Source organism: Sphaeramia orbicularis, chromosome 11, assembly GCF_902148855.1.
Source record: "Sphaeramia orbicularis chromosome 11, fSphaOr1.1, whole genome shotgun sequence".
In the NCBI taxonomy this organism is placed as follows: Eukaryota; Metazoa; Chordata; class Actinopteri; order Kurtiformes; family Apogonidae; genus Sphaeramia; species Sphaeramia orbicularis.
The window spans coordinates 6,143,934-6,162,137 of record NC_043967.1 but is presented as its reverse complement, the minus strand read 5'-3'; the positions used below and the strand labels follow the sequence as shown (position 1 = coordinate 6,162,137).

The following is an 18,204-nucleotide window of genomic DNA, read 5'->3' as shown; positions in this document are numbered from 1 at the left end:
CATGATCAGCTCTTTCATGGTTTTTGTCTTCATTTTGTGATTCTGAACCTTGTGCTCCTACATGATTAGTAAACTAACTTAAACTGAGGCTAACCTAGTTTTTCAAACACGGGGGAACTGGAGAATAAAGCTACAACGGCGTATTAGGGCCACATAAGAAAATAAAAACACTTGTCACTACGAGTATAAAGTCATAAAATATCAATATAAAACCTGTAATTTTATGATAATGAAGTTGAATACAAAAAGAACCACAGTGTTATGAGAATAAAGTCGTAGTTGTAAAAAAAAAAACCCTCATAATTTAACAAAAATGTCATTCGTTTATGAGATTAAAGTCATCATATTCCGACAATAAAGCCATAATATTACAAGAATAATGTTGTAATTTAAAAACAGGTGGGAAAAATATCATAATTTACAAGAATAGTCGTACCTTGCTCGTCTACAGCAGTAGTATCTGTGTTGTATAAAGTACTTGATATTAACTAGACGTAAATATCCTCACTACCAGTAGATTATGGACTGGGATCAGTACACGGTCTACTGTAAATGCACTTTGGATCAGCTGGTTCTCTGCCTAGTTTTGGACTCTGGTTGTCAGTGATGATGAAACCATGTATATTTGTTTCAGGTAAAAATAGTTATGATCCTCTACACCCTGGATATCAGGATACCCCATTTCTGTCCACATGTCAATGTTCATGGATCACTGGTTCTTTGGTAGCTCGTACAGATCCGTGTCCAGTCCAATTGTCCTTAATTTAATTTCATATTTCACATTTTCCCAGTCTCGCTGTGTTTACTGCTATACCCCGTCATGTTGAGCAGGTTGGTTTTTGCCACTCAGTCTGACTTAGAGGGGCGTGGCCTGGGGGGAAGTGATGTATGTGCACACCCTCTAGTTCAAGTCAGACATGTCCCATGGTCCACTGAATGCATTTAGACCAGGGGTGGAGGTAGAACACATAGAATTAAATAGAATAGACCAGGGGTGGAGGTGGGGCATATAGAATTAGATAGAATAAACCAGGTAGAACACATAGTTAAATAGAATAGACCACGTAGAACACGTAGAATTAAATAGAATAGACCAGGTAGAACACATAGAGTTAAATAGAAAAGACCACATAGAACACGTAGAGTTAAATAGAATAGACCAGGTAGAACACATAGAGTTAAATAGAAAAGACCACATAGAACACGTAGAGTTAAATAGAATAGACAAGGTAGAACACATAGAATTCAAAAATAGTTCAACTCTGCTGTTTTTTTTTTTTCATTCCTGTTTCTTCCAGGATTCAAACCCTCATCTCCTACATGGTTTTCAGTAGTTTTACCCACTGATCATACATGGTTTCTAATGGACGTCCATCATTGTCCTGGTCTTTTTTTAAAGTGTCTTCACTCCAGGTTTAGTCTAACTGGTGTTGTTTCATTTATGATGAAGGTCTTGGTTCTTTTGTGGATGTGATGTTTCCTCCTGTGGGCGGTCCTTCAGTCTGTCCTCTCTCTTGTCTACTGGTTCTGGTCCAAACAGGAAACGTGACTGTTTTCAAACCTGTTTAAAATCTCCTGTAGATCCTCCACTGTACCCACAGCCTAGATCATGTAGAGCTCATTTATTTAAATATTTATGTTTGCATAAAATGACTTTCTGTGATTCCTACTGTCTTCTTCTTCTTCATGTGAGACAGGTGGGTGGTGTCCTAGCGCCCTCTGTTGACGAGCGCCCACTGGACAGAAGTGTTTGTTATGGGTCCACCCTGAAGAACCCATCTGCCCCTAAAGCCTGATCCAGCTCCATTCAGACTCTTATCATCTGTTAAAACCTGGGGAGGGGGGGGGGCAGAATAGTTCAGTTTAAATGACAAAATGGAGACAGTATGCTTTGGTCTTCTGTCTGTCGTGTGGACTGTCTTTGACATGTCTTCCATCTGTGTCTTTGGTCCCTGGTAAATCCACACCTGCCTATGGGGCCGTTGGACCACGTCCTCCACATGGACTGGACAAGTCCAATCCAAAATACAGAGGACAGGACCACATCAGCTGTTGTGGACTCCCTGTCCCTAACAGGGTCCAGTTGAATCCTGATGGTGTGTTTGTGTCTGAACAGGTTCATATGTCAGAGCTTTAACTGTGAACACTCGTGTAAAGACTAAAGCAGCCTGTTCTGTTCAGGTCTGAGGTCCAAGATCATTCTGACCCCATAGATCACATGTGCACATCAGTATCATAAATGTGTTTTAAAGACGCACTTATTGAAACTGACCTTTAATACGAGACTTTTATTTATCTTCTGATTTGGTTGTAGTTTTTTTTTTTTTTTATCTTATCCTATTAGTGTGTATCTGTTTTCATCACTTTACTATATTTTGTTCTTATTTTTACTAGTTTACTACAGTTTTGCATTTTTTTTAACTGTGCTACGGAAATAAACTGGACCTTGGTGCTGGTTCTCCTGAACAGGTTTGAGTAAAGAATGTTACAAACTTTACCTTTAATGAGTGCGTGTTCAGCTGACATCAACACACTCCAGCCCACATGGACCAAAGCCTTCAGAGGACACAGTGTCTTGGATAAACAGTTGAGTGTAGATGCTGAAAACACAAACCCTGTTTGTGCTGCAGACAGTCAGAGCACAAATACTGCTCCAGTTCCACAGATCCAGACTTCTGTGGTTGCACAAGTTTACAAAGTTCAGACTAAGGTCAGATAGCTACACTACTTGTACTGTACTTTAGGCCCGTAACCCCCCCCAAGGCAGTCCCAGCCTTTGAAACATAAACTGATGAACAATTTGAAATCTAAAGAAAATTTAGAGTACACATATGTTTTTATATAATATATATTCATATCATTACTATTTAAGATGCACTTGAGTGGTGTGTTAGCTCCTTCAAAGTATAAAAGTATATAAAAATAATATATAAAAATACAAAAAAATAAAAGTATAGCTATAGTAGATACGGTTTTAACATTTACTAAAATGGATTTAAATATATTAAACACAAAACTCAGAAAAGACACAAAATCAGTAATAAAAACACAGACATTTTCTTTTCTTCTTTTTTTTTTACAAAAGCAATTAGCCTTTTTTAATCTTACATTGCATTGAAAATTTACATAGTAGATTCATACATTTTACAAATATTTCATCATAAAAATATATTTCTGTACAAAACACTTTTTTATTCTATATTTCATCTTTTTTTTTTCAAATGGTGAATATTTCCAATGTCCCCAGGCAGGAACGGTCAAGTCTTTCAAATCCCATGGGTCTTATTGCGGTCAGTCAGTAGGAAAAGCTTGTGGCAAAATAGACTGAAGCTTAGAAAAAAAGGACTGGTGATGTTGGGGAAAGCTGGAGCAGGTGTTTTGTTGTCAAGTGTGTGTGCATGTACACATGTGGGGGTTTGAGAGCAAGTTGTGCCGATGACGGAAGGGGGGTCCCGTGGTTTTTGGTAGGCACTGTGTCAGATCTGTACCGAAAAATGACAACAGTGACGACGATGACGACAGCAGCAGCGGCAACGATCAACCCAGTGTCTAGAATGAGGACGGAGGTCTGACGCAGCGAGGACACAAGGAAACGGACTCTGAAACCAGTGATGACCTTCAGAGGAAATTTCTGTCAGATGGGGGTGGGTGACACAAGTAGATGTTTGGACTGTCCACCATCATGTGTTTGGATCTAAACCCCTTCATTTCATACTGTCACTTCTGAAAACACCTGTTTCTGTTCCAAAAACACAGACTGATGCTCATGGATGTATGTGTCCTGGTGTGACTCATTATTTGAAAGAATATAATGTGTCCATTTCAGTCCAACCCTTAGACTTGGAGCTGATTGGTGGACATTCCACATGGGTTCACATTGACATCTGACATCTCTGATCTCTTGATGAAAACAATCAGAAAGGCTGAAAACATGTGCAACAGCAGCAGCCTACAGTGGCTTTAATGGGGGTGGGGGGGCAGGGGGGGGGGCAGGGGGAAGGTTGCCAGCTGTTTGAACTCATAGTAAGAAGCAGATCAGATGTGAAAAACAGCTACGAGCCAAACACACTGAGTGGACTTCATAAGGCTACTTCTCTGTTTGAGTGTGTCTGTTTTCTTTGACTGTCGTCATTTCAGGGTCAGTGAGCCCAAATGAATCTGAGTGGATGACCGGTGGGGTTAAACCTGAACTTGAGGTAACAGACGTTTAAAAATATACACATTTTGTGAGCAAACATGGACAAAAGTTTCACCTGTTGCATCTAAATTAGGAAATAAAATTTGTTACCGAATGCACAGCATGGAAAAACCTCCAACAAAAAGCCACTGTACTGAAATCAACCTAAAAAGTCCTGCTTTCTACTTTTCACCATCAATGCAGTAAAATATACAATGTAAAAAAAAAAAAGATATCTATAAAAACCAACAAACCCGTTCAAATGGAACACAAGTTTTGTGGGTGAGAACATCTCAGAAGCTACATTATGCACACAGCATGTGTTGGGCAGTTCACTAGCACTTACCAAAAGACCTCCTATAGATCTGACAGAGTATGTTCCTATGTCTGGGACTATGGCCTTCTGGGAAAATGCAGAAACAGTAATCACATATGGAGTCAAATACAACTTGTTTTGGAATAAAACCTCTGGGCAAAGGATGTATCTGGACAAAAACTGAAAGATCATCTACTGTTCCACTGCTGTAAAGTCATGCAGCTCCTTTTCCACAGTTTTGGACTGAAAAAGGACAGTTTGGTCTTTGTCCTTTAACCTCTCAGTCTGCGGTCAAACAGCTCGTACTGATACGAGGTTAAGGCTAACTGTTCGCTTCAGGACGACAGCAGAAGAGCTACACCTCCCACTTTCACCTCGTTGCTTCAAAACTATTTGCCCTGGGGTTTCTGTGTTGCCATGACAACACTGACTTTGTTGACATCTCGAGGAATAAAATCTGACATTATTTCAGAGTTCTGACATTGTAAAATTTCTGTGGTATCACATTACCAGTCAGGCTAAAGTGCAATTTTTTCAGCTGATGGTTCAAAGTGTCGTCCACGGTGACAGAAACAGGATGGTTTAACAGTGAAAAGACTGAAAAATGACCCATTGATGATCCCAATGATCCATCAGTAACAGCTTTAGAAATCAGTCATTTGTATAAAAAAAGAAGTAGAATCCAACATTAACAGTGTGATTGTTGCTGGCAAACCTTGCATCTGGACAGTCATGACAACAACAGCAGTGACAGACATTAGTCTCTTTTCCATCATCCATCTGTGCTAAACTTTACCCAAATTTCCCAAATGTATTCCAAACAGGAGTGTGTAATGTTGGTTTTTCCAATCAATCTCAAATGTGCTGATTAGTTTCTTTATTCTGGTAGATGTCAGTAGAAGTCATTCCATAAACATGAACATGAATCTGTGTTGTTTTGAATCTAGATTGCTCGTTACCCCTCTATCTTCTACTACATTGTAAAATGATTGGGTTTCCTGGTGTGTCCACACATATCCACACGTTTGGGTTCAACTCTTCTTCTTCTCTTGTTCTAACATCCATCAACATCTGTTTGTTTTGGTCATGTGACTAGTTGGACTCAAAGGTCTTTCCATTACAGTTTTGTGTCATATACCAATTAAACTACGAAAAACACCTCTAACGACTACTCAGAGAAAAACGAGCGTTTGGGTGAAATTGTCATTTTTCCATTAGACAAATTTATATAAACAAGTTAAATTCACACAGTTTGAGGGTCACTGGAAAAGAGACTAATGACAGTGGGAGGAGACTGCACATGACATCAGGAATTAAAATAAACAAATGTTACCAAAATAAAAGAAAAGAACTGCTGTGATTTTTTGTGAACAGCACATAGTTGTAATATCTTTTATGCTTATAGTTGTTTCTTTTTTTTTCTAAAAACTCTCTGCTATAATCCGTCTTTCCCTTTCGGACCCCTCCCCTGTGGTAAATATATAGCACAAAAATATAGGTGGTGAATGCTCCCGAATATATATGCAATAGATTTACAGATCAGAAGATTCTGCAGCAATAACAAAGAAAGGAGAGAAGCACTCACAGAGTGCAGGATAGACAGTGGACCTGTGTCCACAGCGGTGTTTGTGTCTGTTTCCTGTGGTTCAGACGTCTGCGTGTCCATCCACACGCTGGACTACAGAGTGTGGACACCCTGCTGTTATTGGCTGAACCTGCCTGTGTCTCTGTCCTTTCTGCTGTTTGGATTGGTCGTAATCCCTCCTGTCTGCTCTGGTTGGGAGGTTCTGTTTGTCCTCTAAGCTCCGCCTTCGTACTCAGGGGGTGTTCCTGTACAATGTGCTTTAGTGCCTGTTTCTAAAAGTCTTTTTCTTTGTTAGTCCATCAGAGTCCTCTGGATCCAGTCAGTCTTTCTTTTTAAGAATCCAGTGAAATTCAAAAGAAATTAACTTAATGATCAGGAACATCTGTGATCAAGGCCATATTCTGTCAGATCTGATTGGTGGACACAAAGGCCTGAACCCTGCTATCAGTTGATGTCAGCTCAGACAGGCTCTGATTGGCTGTTGAACGTCTGCACTTTTCTGTGCCTCCAGTCCCGTCCAGGCTGGTCTCCATCTTCTTTTCGTCCTTTCTGGTCCAAAGGACAGGACAGAGCCATGTCTCTGTCTCACCTGTTGTGTTAGTCGTACAGTATCACAGTTGCCCTTTAACTCCTTCCACTCTTTAACTCCTCCCACTCTGTAACTCCCCCTACTCTTCCTTTGCTCTGATCCCACTTCTGTTTCAAACACAGCTCCGTCTTCACACCTCCTCTTTCCCTTTGCTCCAGAGTTTGCCTCTTTTTGCAGACAAATCTTACTTCTGTCTACTAGCATTAGCCATCTTAGATTCAATTTCAATAGAAAAAGACCAGACTGGTTACACCAGCCTCTTCGTTGTCATGGAGACGGGACACTGTCCGTCTTGTTACTTAAACATAGGCTGTGGTCAGTGCTTCTGTCCTGATAATCTGCTGGTGACAGCGTCTCACTGTCAGTGTCCAACTAAATACAGTGTTCTTTTCTTCACAGTGTCTTTTTGGACTTCCTGTTTCTCCTTAAATCCACTACTCTGCTTCATGTTCGTCACAGCAGCTGTTTGCTCAGTACAGTCAGGAGACAACACGGTCCAACTGAAATCAGCCCCATTCTGCAGTGCAGTTTATCTGTGTGATGTAGAACCGTGGCAGAGCAGTGATAATGTGCTCTCCTTCACTCCAGCCCACAAAGGACTAACGGTCACAAAAATAAGGACTGGGGCTTCGACTCTGAGCCAAATGCACAAATCTGGCTTTCAGGTCACGGTGACATGTCATGACATCCACGTAGCAGATCATGACCTGATTATGTGTGGTGGTGGTGGGATTACAGACAGTGAGTTCTATATGAGGTCAAAGCGTGAGGATGTGGTTCTGGAGGCGACTCGACCCGCTGAGTCTCCACATCGAAGGCATTCAGCCCAGCTGCATCCTCTGGTCAAACTTGTTGCCGTGTCTTTATGTGAGTTTTGTGATGATTAAATTTCATTAGGGACCACAAAGACGCTGTGAGTGGAAGGAACGAAGCAAAGTTTGGGTTGAGTGGACGGTTTTCCTTTGAGCTGTGGGAGTTTTTTGCAGGTTTTTGAACTGCAGCTGAAGGCCTTTTCCAATCAATGCATCGACTCGCCTGCAGACGAGTGTGGAGTCGAAGCAGAGGCCTTTCTTCTCCGCAGCCTTGTACCAATTGTGGTCCCATTAGGTATCTGAGTCATTAAGTTCAAGAGAGAATAATCGATGGTTAGACCATGGTGCAGACAGTATTTAGATTTGGATCGAATCGTACAGCCTTTCCCTCCACCGCCTTGGCGTTGGTGTTGTACATGGGGTTCTCAAAGGCAGCTTGGCCATTGTTGTTTTCATGAACTGAACAGCCTGTGTACTGGGTTTTTGGTGTGGTTCTGTAAAAAACAACAGAAAAGACAAGTAAATATATACAGCATATGATGGATATACAGCAGAATTATAAAATACTATTAGCATAACGTAGTAAGGCAGAAAACAGAGTGCAGTGTTGGGATTGACGGTCTAGTAAACAAGCTTTAAGAAGGATTAGATAGAGACTGATGCTTTTTGACGAAGCCTCCTGAGATTTACATCAGCCCATCCAAAACTAATTCCTTCAGCAGCCGTTTTTTCCATGTAGTAATGGCAGAACAGGAGTTATTTGCATCTGTTAACAATACAAACGCCCGTCAGTTGTGCTTCAACCATTTCTCTGAAAAATCCAATTTACTACTAAGTGACATTATTTTGGAACCAAAACCCAAAAACACCCAAATGGTCTTTTAGCACATCACAGACAAACCCCCCCAGGTAGGTTCTGTTTTCATGAACCAGACACGATGACGCCCTCTTACATGTTTTAACACATCACAGAAAAACACTGTTGGATTCGACCACATACCTTTGTTTGTAGAGATAGAAGCCAAAACCGGTGAAGATGAGAGCGAAGAAAGGCACCAGAATCGCTATAGCAACAGAACTGCTGTTGGTACCAAGCTGAGGCGGTGGGGAGTTCTGACTCTCTGACATGTTCAGACCTGAGAAACAGAAGGAAACACACACCACACCATGAAGAATGAACAGACTGTGGACTAATGGACATGTGTCAACTGTCAGTGGGTCAGTTTCAACATGACCCACGAAGACTGAGGCTCAGATCCAACTGAACCTTGACCTCAGATACAGGTCTACATTAACCTGGTACCAAAACCAGACAGAAAACACCAGGATGTGAACAGAACCTGACATAGTTCCATGACACTGTGGAACAGTCAAACTATTATTATTAGTAGTAGTACTACTACTGAGTTATAAGCCAGACCCTCTACTCCAGTGTTTTTCAACCTTGGGGTCGGGACCCCACGTGGGGTCACCTGGAATTCAAATGGGGTCGCTTGAAATTTCTAGTAATTGATAAAAATGAAAAAAATTATTAAAACTTACTAATATAAATCTTTGTTGAGTTGACAGAGCCAATCCCAATCCAGACAAACTTTGAGTGTGAAACTTAAGCACTGTGGTACTGTTTATCTTTCAAATGTTCATTGTGGTCAGTTTCAGATGCTGCAGCTCTTTCATAATTCATAGCTTGAGTTCTTGTTTGTTCAGTATTAATTGTCAGCCTTGTAAATCCAAATTGGACTGACTGTACATATCCTGATCAAGGAAAACCCAATTCTCCCTTTGTGCAGTAATCTACACCTGGCTTTACTGCCTCCGTCCACAATAATATACATTATATAGACTAAATGTCCTCTAAAATTAACCTGGATTTGAAACAGAGGATAGAAAACTATTACAGGATCAAAAACTAATTAATTTGAGCAAAAACAAAGTCTCTGTCTTGAATGTCTGAGGTTGACAGAAATTTGTGATGTTAAAATGGGGTCAGGAGTAAAAAAAAATGGTTGGAAACAACTGAACTAGAGTCACATGTATTTAAGGAAGTCATTTAAGGACAAAAGGTCTCTGTGTGGGACTACAGCTACGACAGCTTTGGAAAAAAACTGATTCCACTGATGAATGAAAAGTCAACCTTCATGTCATGAATGGAACTGCAGAAAGAACAGACTTCTACTGCAAAAATGAGTCAAAGAAATACAGCAACAAACCAACAATTAATCCATTAGTTATTGATTAGTTGACTTTTTTCCCCATTTACTTACAATGGGTGAAATGTGTCTATGATGACATCAGCACACACAGACATGATGACATCAACTGCATTGATGCCAGAATAAGATACATGTGTGAGAGGTGGGGTTTGTGGGGCCTGGAACCACTTATTTCATCTTAAATTAGGGAAAATACTTTTTCACTATTTTCTGACTTTTCAAACAACTGATCATTTAATCAAGAAAATAATCAATACATTAGTTAGATTAATAGAATAGAATACAAATAGAATAATATATATTCATATATTCATATATATTAAGAACAGAATATCAAAAAGTCATATATATATATATATATATATATATATATATATATATATACACACTACCGGTCAAAAGTTTTAGAGCACCCCAATTTTTCCAGAATTCCATTTAAAATGATGCAGTTTAATGTCTCAGTGTACTCTGAAATTAAAGCATAGAACAAATAAAAAATTGAAGTTAAAAAAGAAATCATGGAATCAATTTAGAAACCAAAAAGTATTCTAAACTTTTGACTCATCAAAGTAGCCACCTTTGGCAGATATAACACTTGAACACACTCGTGGCATTCTTTCTACAATGGAAATCAAATATTCTTCACAAAGTTCTTCCCAACTCTTTTGCAGAAGTTCCTATAAATGTGTAGCTCTTGTAGGTTGCTTTGCTTTCACTCTTCTGTCCAGTTCATCCCAAACCAGCTCCATGGGGTTTAAGTCTGGAGACTGTGCTGGCCACTTCATGTTTTCAAGCGTACCATCTTGTTCTTTTTTTCTTACAGTAGTTCTGGCATAGCTTGGACTTATGTTTTGAGTCATTATCTTGCTGTAGGATGAACCCCTGACCAACTAGGTGCATCCCAGAGGGTACTGCATGGCATAGCTGCAGAATGCTGTGGTAGCCGTTTTAGTTCAGGGTGCCTTTCACTCTGCACAGGCCACCGACCCTGGATCCAGCAAAACAGCCCCAGACCATCACACTTCCTCCTCCATGCTTGACAGTTGATGTCACACACTGAGGAACCATCCTTTCACCTACTTGATGGCGTCCAGAAGTCCTGCGGGATGAACCGAAGATTTCAAATTTGGATTCATCAGCCTTCAACACCTTTTCCAGTCTTCAGTAGTCCACTGGTAGTGTTTCATGGCCCAGGCAAGCCTCTTTTTCTTATTCTGAAGTCTCAGCAATGGCTTTCTTGCTGCAACTCGACCCATCAAACCTGCAACTGGAAGTCTTCTCTTCATAGTTGAAACTGAGACTTGCTTATTACAACCACTATTGAGCTGTGCTTGAAGCTGTTGTCCTGTGAGTCGCCTATCACGTAAGCTGTTGACTCTCAGAAACTTGTCTTCTGATTGTGTTGTGGCTTTGGGTCTGCCAGACCTCTTCCTGTCAGCACTTCCCCCAGTTTCTGAGTGCCTTTTGATGGTGAAGGAAACTGTACTTACTAATTCCTTGACTTTCTTGGCAATTTCTCTGTAGAAAAGACCTACATTTTTAAGTGTTATGATGGTCTGTCTCTCTTCTATCGTTAATTGCCTTTTCCTCTTTTCCATTTTTATATTAACACACTACTTTCTGCATTACAATACTGTTCAAATAATGCTCACAACAGTATGGTACCAAGGTGTGTTCCAACACTACTTCTATGCAGACAGAGGGGGTTGTAAGTAATTAAAAAACGTTGAACATTTCTTGTTCATTGAAAAAGGCCTTTTTGTATGATTCTGATATGTACATTATTTTTCAGTTTTGTTTAACCTTACCTTTTTTTTTTTTTTTTTTTTTACCTCTGGCAGTTCACCTCTTACTTTTGTACCATTTCAGGCTGTTCAATGGACTTGAACTGCTTGAATTTCAATACAAAACTGGAAAAACTGGGCTGTGCTAAAACTTTAGTGTATATATAATTTATTTATTTATTTTTGTAATTATTAATTTCATCTTTTGCAGCCATCATTTGTATTTTAATGCAAACATATTAAATACACTGGTCTACCAGTCAAACATTTCCAGGGTAAAAGTAGTGACAGTGGACCAGGTGTGAGTCTCTGATCCAGACTAATCCAGTCGTAAATGCTGGTTGGTTGTAGTTTCACAGATACAAGTCTGGGCTCCAAATGTGAAACTGTAGAATTAATGATAAAATGGATTTAAGTCCAAAGGAATATTAGTGTCAGATCTACCAGATCTACTTCACACACTGTCTGCACATGACAATACATGGACTGCACAGGTTCTATCAGTGGAACATTTAGACATCTACTGGATAAATGGACACAAACCACCATATATGCAGAAGAACACACCATCATATACCTGAAAAACAGCAGCAGACCAGCACTGTGGTCATTAGTTTAACAATTAATCTGATTAAAATACAAAACATTTAACAGATTTAATGTCTGAATGAGATATTTCCACAGACATGGTAGAACAGTGGAATGTGGTGCTTTCTGACACACAGACGTACCCAGTCTTTGCAGTCCAAACTGTCCATAGTCTTTTCCCTGAATGAAACCTTGGAATACATAACTGGAACCATCTGGTTCTGCTGATACCTGGAGAAAAAAGAAGAGAGGGATTGTTCCAGAAAAGGGAGAAATAAAAAGAGGAAATAGAGGGAACAGAAAGGAACAAAGGATGGTTGGATTTTGCAGCATCATAACTGAACTGACTTTAACACCAACAGACATTCCGTCCAGTGGTCCTCAGACGTCTAAACCCAGAACCAACATGAAGGAGCTTCAGTTGTCATTTCATGCAGGAGCTCACTGTTCCAATAATATTAAGTGTCCTGAAGAGTGGGACATCCTCCCTGTTTACTGAGCAGGTGTTTCACTGCTCAATGAGCCACTTGTTCTCAGTTCACTGTCATCCACTTCATTTAATTCACTGTTCTTCTTCTCCTCCTCCTCCACTTTTCTCTTATAAATAATAATAATAATAATAATAATAATAATAATAGTTCCCATCTGAAGTTTTCTGTTCATCATTTTAGTTTCCTTCAGTGGTTTATCTTGTTTTCACATATTAGTTTGTAGTTTGACTCATAAATCAGCCTACTGTCACTGGTGTCATGCATTGAATGTCTTATTTCCCAGTACTATTTGAACATTTTGATAGTTTTGCATGTTTTTGTTTGGTTTTGTCACACCACAGATGGATCATGGATCCCACCCTCAGAACGTTTATAAGACACAGACAGAGGAACCGGGATGTCACCCATTGGTTTGGAAGTGTTGTTTCAAAACCAGCAGTTTGGGTTGTTACCATCTGGGTTTTTGGACCCTTGTGACCGTATTTTGACCAAAGTGTTGGAGTTAGTTCACTAAACTGTAAGGCTGTAAATCAAACATTTGAGTCACAAAGTCATTTGACAATCTTGTCAGGATAAGGTATAAACTAAATACAGTAAAACTCTGCAGAGAAAACCAGATGCTCTGAGTGTCAGTTAAACTGTCAATCAACATATGACACTGAACCCCAACACCTTCAATTTGCATGTAGAGCTCAGTAGTGGGGCGGTAATTTAAAGGTGGACATGAGCCCTGGACATGGTCTGTGTGTGTGGGCCACCGATGAGGTAGAACATGAGGGTTTGGAAAGGAGGCAGGGACACCTGACATGGCATAATGTGCATCAGGGGTGAGTTCCACCATGTTCAGCTAATGAAAGGTTAAAAGGACAGTCAGTGTCAGTGTTTGTTGAATAAAGATGATTATTCTGAATATTTGTTAGAGGGTCCAAATGAAAGAATCCAGACCAGAATAACTGTGGGAAAAAGGAGTATTGACTTCAGAAGTTTAATGTAAGTCTTTGGGGGTGGGGGGTGGGGTTAGTGTGTGTGGGACCTGCAGTTTGACACTTTAAGGCTGTATCCACACCTGGACAGGCCTGTGGTCCAATTATTTGGTTCGGACCGAATGTGGACTATTTTTTTCCTTTGGTTGCATCAAATTCTCATTACACTTTTTGCTAGGACCAAGATTTGTAAACAGAAGCAGCATGTGACAAACTGCACTGGCATCGGACAGAAAAGTTGGGGGTGGGGTGAATTAGAGTTGGTGTTATTTTCATCAACACCCGCCGTTTTCTAAAAAAAAAAATGTAGAGCAGTGTTACAATGGATCTCCTGGTTTTATTTTCATGTGGTGAAAACAGAAGTTGCTCTGCATTAACCAGCAGTTGAGTCACGTCGTTTCTTGTTCATTGTTTGTACCTCTTGACACAGCGGCCCCACAGGTGAGGAGGGGAAGACGTTATTCTAAAGGTTTGGTTCATTGGATGAAGTGCAGTGTGAAAGCAAACTGTAAATGTCCAACCATACAGACTGTACCAGACTATTAAATATGAAAATGGCTTAAAGTACATCCTGTGGATCCACTTACAAATCCATCCATGGTCCAGGAATCATCGATGATTTTAGCAGGAGAGATGGCTGAGTCTTTGAGCTGGTTTCCCTGGTTGACGTAGTTGACCTGGTACATCAGCAGTAACAGCCTGGCCTCTGAGGCCTTATACACGCCTGGAAACACACAACAAGTAAGTCACAACATAAGCAGGAGGTGGCTTTTACATTCATTAGCGTGTGTTTGTTGTTACGCAATATGTGTACATCAAGTCCTTAAGTTAAGTGCATATTACAAAGAAAGAACATTTTATAGTAATAAAAGCCCAGACATACTCCAGGAAACAATAACACATACCTTCCATCCATTTTAAACACAAGTAAAATAAATTAGATGCATCATTATAGAATAGAAAGCTTTAGTGGTACAGAGTCAGACTGAGCCTAGCTTTGTGCTCCCCTCAGTCTTTAAGCCGAGCAGGAAAAGAACTCTGGAGTTTGGGAAAGATTGATAACACATTTCTACCTTTTCTCACTTTCAGGAAGAAAACAAATTGAGTATATCTCCTGAAACACTGCAGCACAGTGTAGCACTTTGCTGAAGAAAACTGACATCTTAATCTTCAGGTAAAAAAAAAAAACAAAAAAAAAAACAGCAGTTGTTTTCATGCAGCCAGGCCGTGGCCTTTGGGTGCATGAGTGTGGCTTTAGCTGTTATTGATCTAAAGCTGTTCCTTTAAGCCACAACACAGATGTTAAAAGGCTGATAGCTGCATGGTTTGTGATATGGCGTTTTGTGCTCTCGGAGACTCCAAGAACCCATTCGAGCTTCAACAGGATTTGTGTTTTAATAGGGTCTTAACCCCCTGCTGACGCTGTTGTAAGACCCTGGGAGGTCTGAGTGTGAATATGAGGATGTGTGTGCAACATTAAAGGAACAACCCAACAGCTCTAGGAGCATAGGAACAGTCTGCCATTAGAAAGAAGCACAAATAACAGACAACACCCTCAGTCAAAGGGCTGATAGTAGGAGTTACTGCTGCTGTACTGCTAACAGCTGAGCTTTTATCTGGAGTTAGCAAGAAAAGAAAACACTGACTTTGTGTCACGTCATCCTGTACATGTACACAGAGACAGGAGTTTATACTGAACGGTTCATACCTGACAACAGCAGCTCCATGTTGCCGTTGCTAAGCGTTACATTGACTCTCCCCGTTGAGGAGTTGAAGCTGGTGATGCTCAGAGTCATAGGCTGTTTCCTCCCACGGTAATTATAGGAACCTTTCCATATGTAGTTAGGAGCAAAGACATCATCTGGAACTGAAGGACAACACAGAGCGAAGGTCAGGTCTTTGAACAAACAGCTCATATGTTGATGGAGGAGGAGGTTCACATGGTTTACTGACTGATCAGCTGATGAATGTCTGAGGCTCTGTTCACACTGCACACACATGTGGCCCAAATCTGATTTTTTGTGCCCATATATGACCTGTTTCCAGACAGATGGAACTAGAGCAGCACAATATACAGTTTGAGCATCATCACCGCAATATACGTATGCGCAATAGTCACATGGCAGGTCCTGTAATGTAGGAGGAACATGTTCTCATCTAAGTTCATCCTGGGTACCTGACATGCTCTGCACACAGCGATTCACCAATCACAACTGTTCCTAATCAGTTTGCTGAAGCAGACCACGGCCCCTGCACATGGAGTGAGTCACTGGTAACAACATTGAAAAATAGGACCAATGGCCCTGTAGCTTACTGGCCAAATTTAAAGCTTTGGGAAATGTATCCAGAGACCATTTATTATCACCCAGTTATGTGTATTTATTATATCACAGAAATAGCCCATGTTTTGGTCATATTCCAATCAGATCTGTAAAAAATTCAAATTCCAACTTGATATCATTGATACTTACTGATTTATTGTATCAATCCACTTCCTATCTGTTATAATGGGAAAATTTGTCAAAGTCACACCAAATCCAGAATCAGATCTGGATCGAAATAATTGCACTACCTTGTGATGACATCATCATAAAGAAGCTGTATACCAAGTTTGAAGGCAATCAGAACTGTAGTTTTGGAGAAAAAGACGACTGAAATTTTTTCGCCATAAGAGCCCATGTTAAATTTTCCGTAAGTTCCCTGATCCAGAAGAAGATCCTGATCAGCATGTGGCCATTATGTTTTGGTCATCTCCCCATCAGGGCTGTACTGTAGAAATTTACACTTGATATCATTTATATTTACTGAGTTATTGCATCGATCCACTTCCTATCTGTTATAATGGGGAAATTTTTCAAAGTCGCACCAAATCCAGAATCAGATCCGGATCCAAATAATTTCACTAACTTTTGTTGACATCATCATAAAGAAGCTGTATACCAAGTTTGAAGTCAATCTGAATTGTAGTTTTGGAGAAGAAGACAATTGAAATTTTTGTAATGAACAACAGACAACAACAGACGACGATAGACGACGACAGACAACGACAGACGACAACGACAGACGCCGCATGATGACAATAGCTTACGGCCTGTCGGCCAGTAAGCTAAAAATTAGCAACGAACAAGAGAAAAATCACTGAAAATAAAGACTTGGTGCTGAAAAGAAAAAGCACCGTTAGTTATCTGGAATTATTTCAGCTACCTAAGGATGAAACTGAAACATGTGTTCTGTGTCAACACAACTAGAGGAAACACAACTAATGTGTTTTACCATTTACATCAACACTACACAGATATTATATCCTCCTGAGGAATTTTTCATATCACAGGGTTAAAAAAAATCACAATGTCAGTTTTTTCCAATATTGTGCAGCCCTAGTTTGAACAGCACTAATCTGACCCAGACCACTTTCATATGTGGTCCTAAATCTGACCCAGACCACTTTCTTATGCGGTCCTAAATCTGACCCAGACCACTTTCATATGCGGTCCTAAATCTGATACAGATCTGATATTTTCCAATGTGACTTCAGTCTGAACGTCCACATCGCATTTATCCGACCTTTACGTCACTGAAATGCAACAAACATCCCAGTTGTTTGTCCCAGGAGGAGGAGCGGAGGAAAACCATATTTCCTTCTGTAAACACATTGTGTGTCTGCATGGTCACGTATTCCAAAAGGCCCTCTTTAGTGCATTGGGGTTATTTCAGGGTCACATTCAGTTCAGACTCAAAACTGATAGAAGTCACATTTAATGTGGAATATGAACCAACACACAAAAAAATCAGATTTCACCCAAAAATCCGAACTGTGCATTAGACCTGCTGTGGGCAGAGCCTTAAGGATATAATCAACAGAGAAAACACAACCCCTCCTGCTAATGTCACCTCTTGGTTCAAGACACAGAGTGAATATCCAGGTGGAGAAATAAGGTCAGTCATCAGGTCACAAACATCTGTCAGTGACCTGTTTTTAAAACCACCACATCAAAAAAAAAACACCTGTGACTGGGCAAAATCATCCGCCACAGTCGAAGTCTACAGTTTGAAAAAAGAGCCCAAAGGAGGTTCGGAAAACGAGTTTCAAGTCAGACCACCATATGCAGAATGGTCATGAGGATTTGTTTATTTCCTTTTTTTTTTGATCCAAAAATGCTTCCTCCCAAACTTTGAACTACGTCATAGATACAGCATTGGTACCTATGAGTACCTATGAGTCCACCTGGGATGAACTTCACAAAACTGTTTATTCATTCTGTTGTCGTTTGTTACTTGTAATATTCACCATACTTTTATTAGTGGTGACCTTGACCTCTGACCACCCCTTCATCCCTGAGCCCAAATGAACATGTCTGTCAAATCTGAACACAATCCACCAACATTAGACCCTTTTCCACTGATCCTCAAACTGTGTGAATACAACTTATGCATAAAACTGAACTAATGGAAAAATGACAGTTTCACCCAAACTCTAGTTTTTCTCTGAATAGTTGTTGTTGTTAGAGGTGTTTTCCATCCATTATCCACCACTTATCCAGGGCCAGGTCGCGGGGGTAACAGTCTAAGCAGGGATGCCCAGACTTCTCTCTCCCCAGACACCTCCTCCAGCTCTTCAGGGGGGACCCCGAGGCGTTCCCAGGCCAGCCGAGAGACATAGTTTCTC

At 40.3% G+C, this 18,204-nt stretch overlaps 1 protein-coding gene across 1 annotated transcript in view; it reads right to left on the bottom strand.

The window, feature by feature from the left end:
* Positions 1-6,746: 6,746 nt before the first annotated feature.
* The window catches only part of LOC115428800 (CUB and sushi domain-containing protein 3-like), a 965,368-nt gene continuing 953,910 nt past the window's right edge, over positions 6,747-18,204 (bottom strand). Inside the window, exons 68-72 of the mRNA XM_030148025.1 lie at positions 15,247-15,405; positions 14,126-14,262; positions 12,208-12,295; positions 8,480-8,615; positions 6,747-7,973 (exon numbers count right to left, since the gene is read on the bottom strand). Coding sequence (XP_030003885.1) covers positions 7,814-7,973; positions 8,480-8,615; positions 12,208-12,295; positions 14,126-14,262; positions 15,247-15,405 — 680 coding nt within the window. The 3' untranslated portion in view covers positions 6,747-7,813. The remainder of the gene's footprint in view (positions 7,974-8,479; positions 8,616-12,207; positions 12,296-14,125; positions 14,263-15,246; positions 15,406-18,204) is intronic.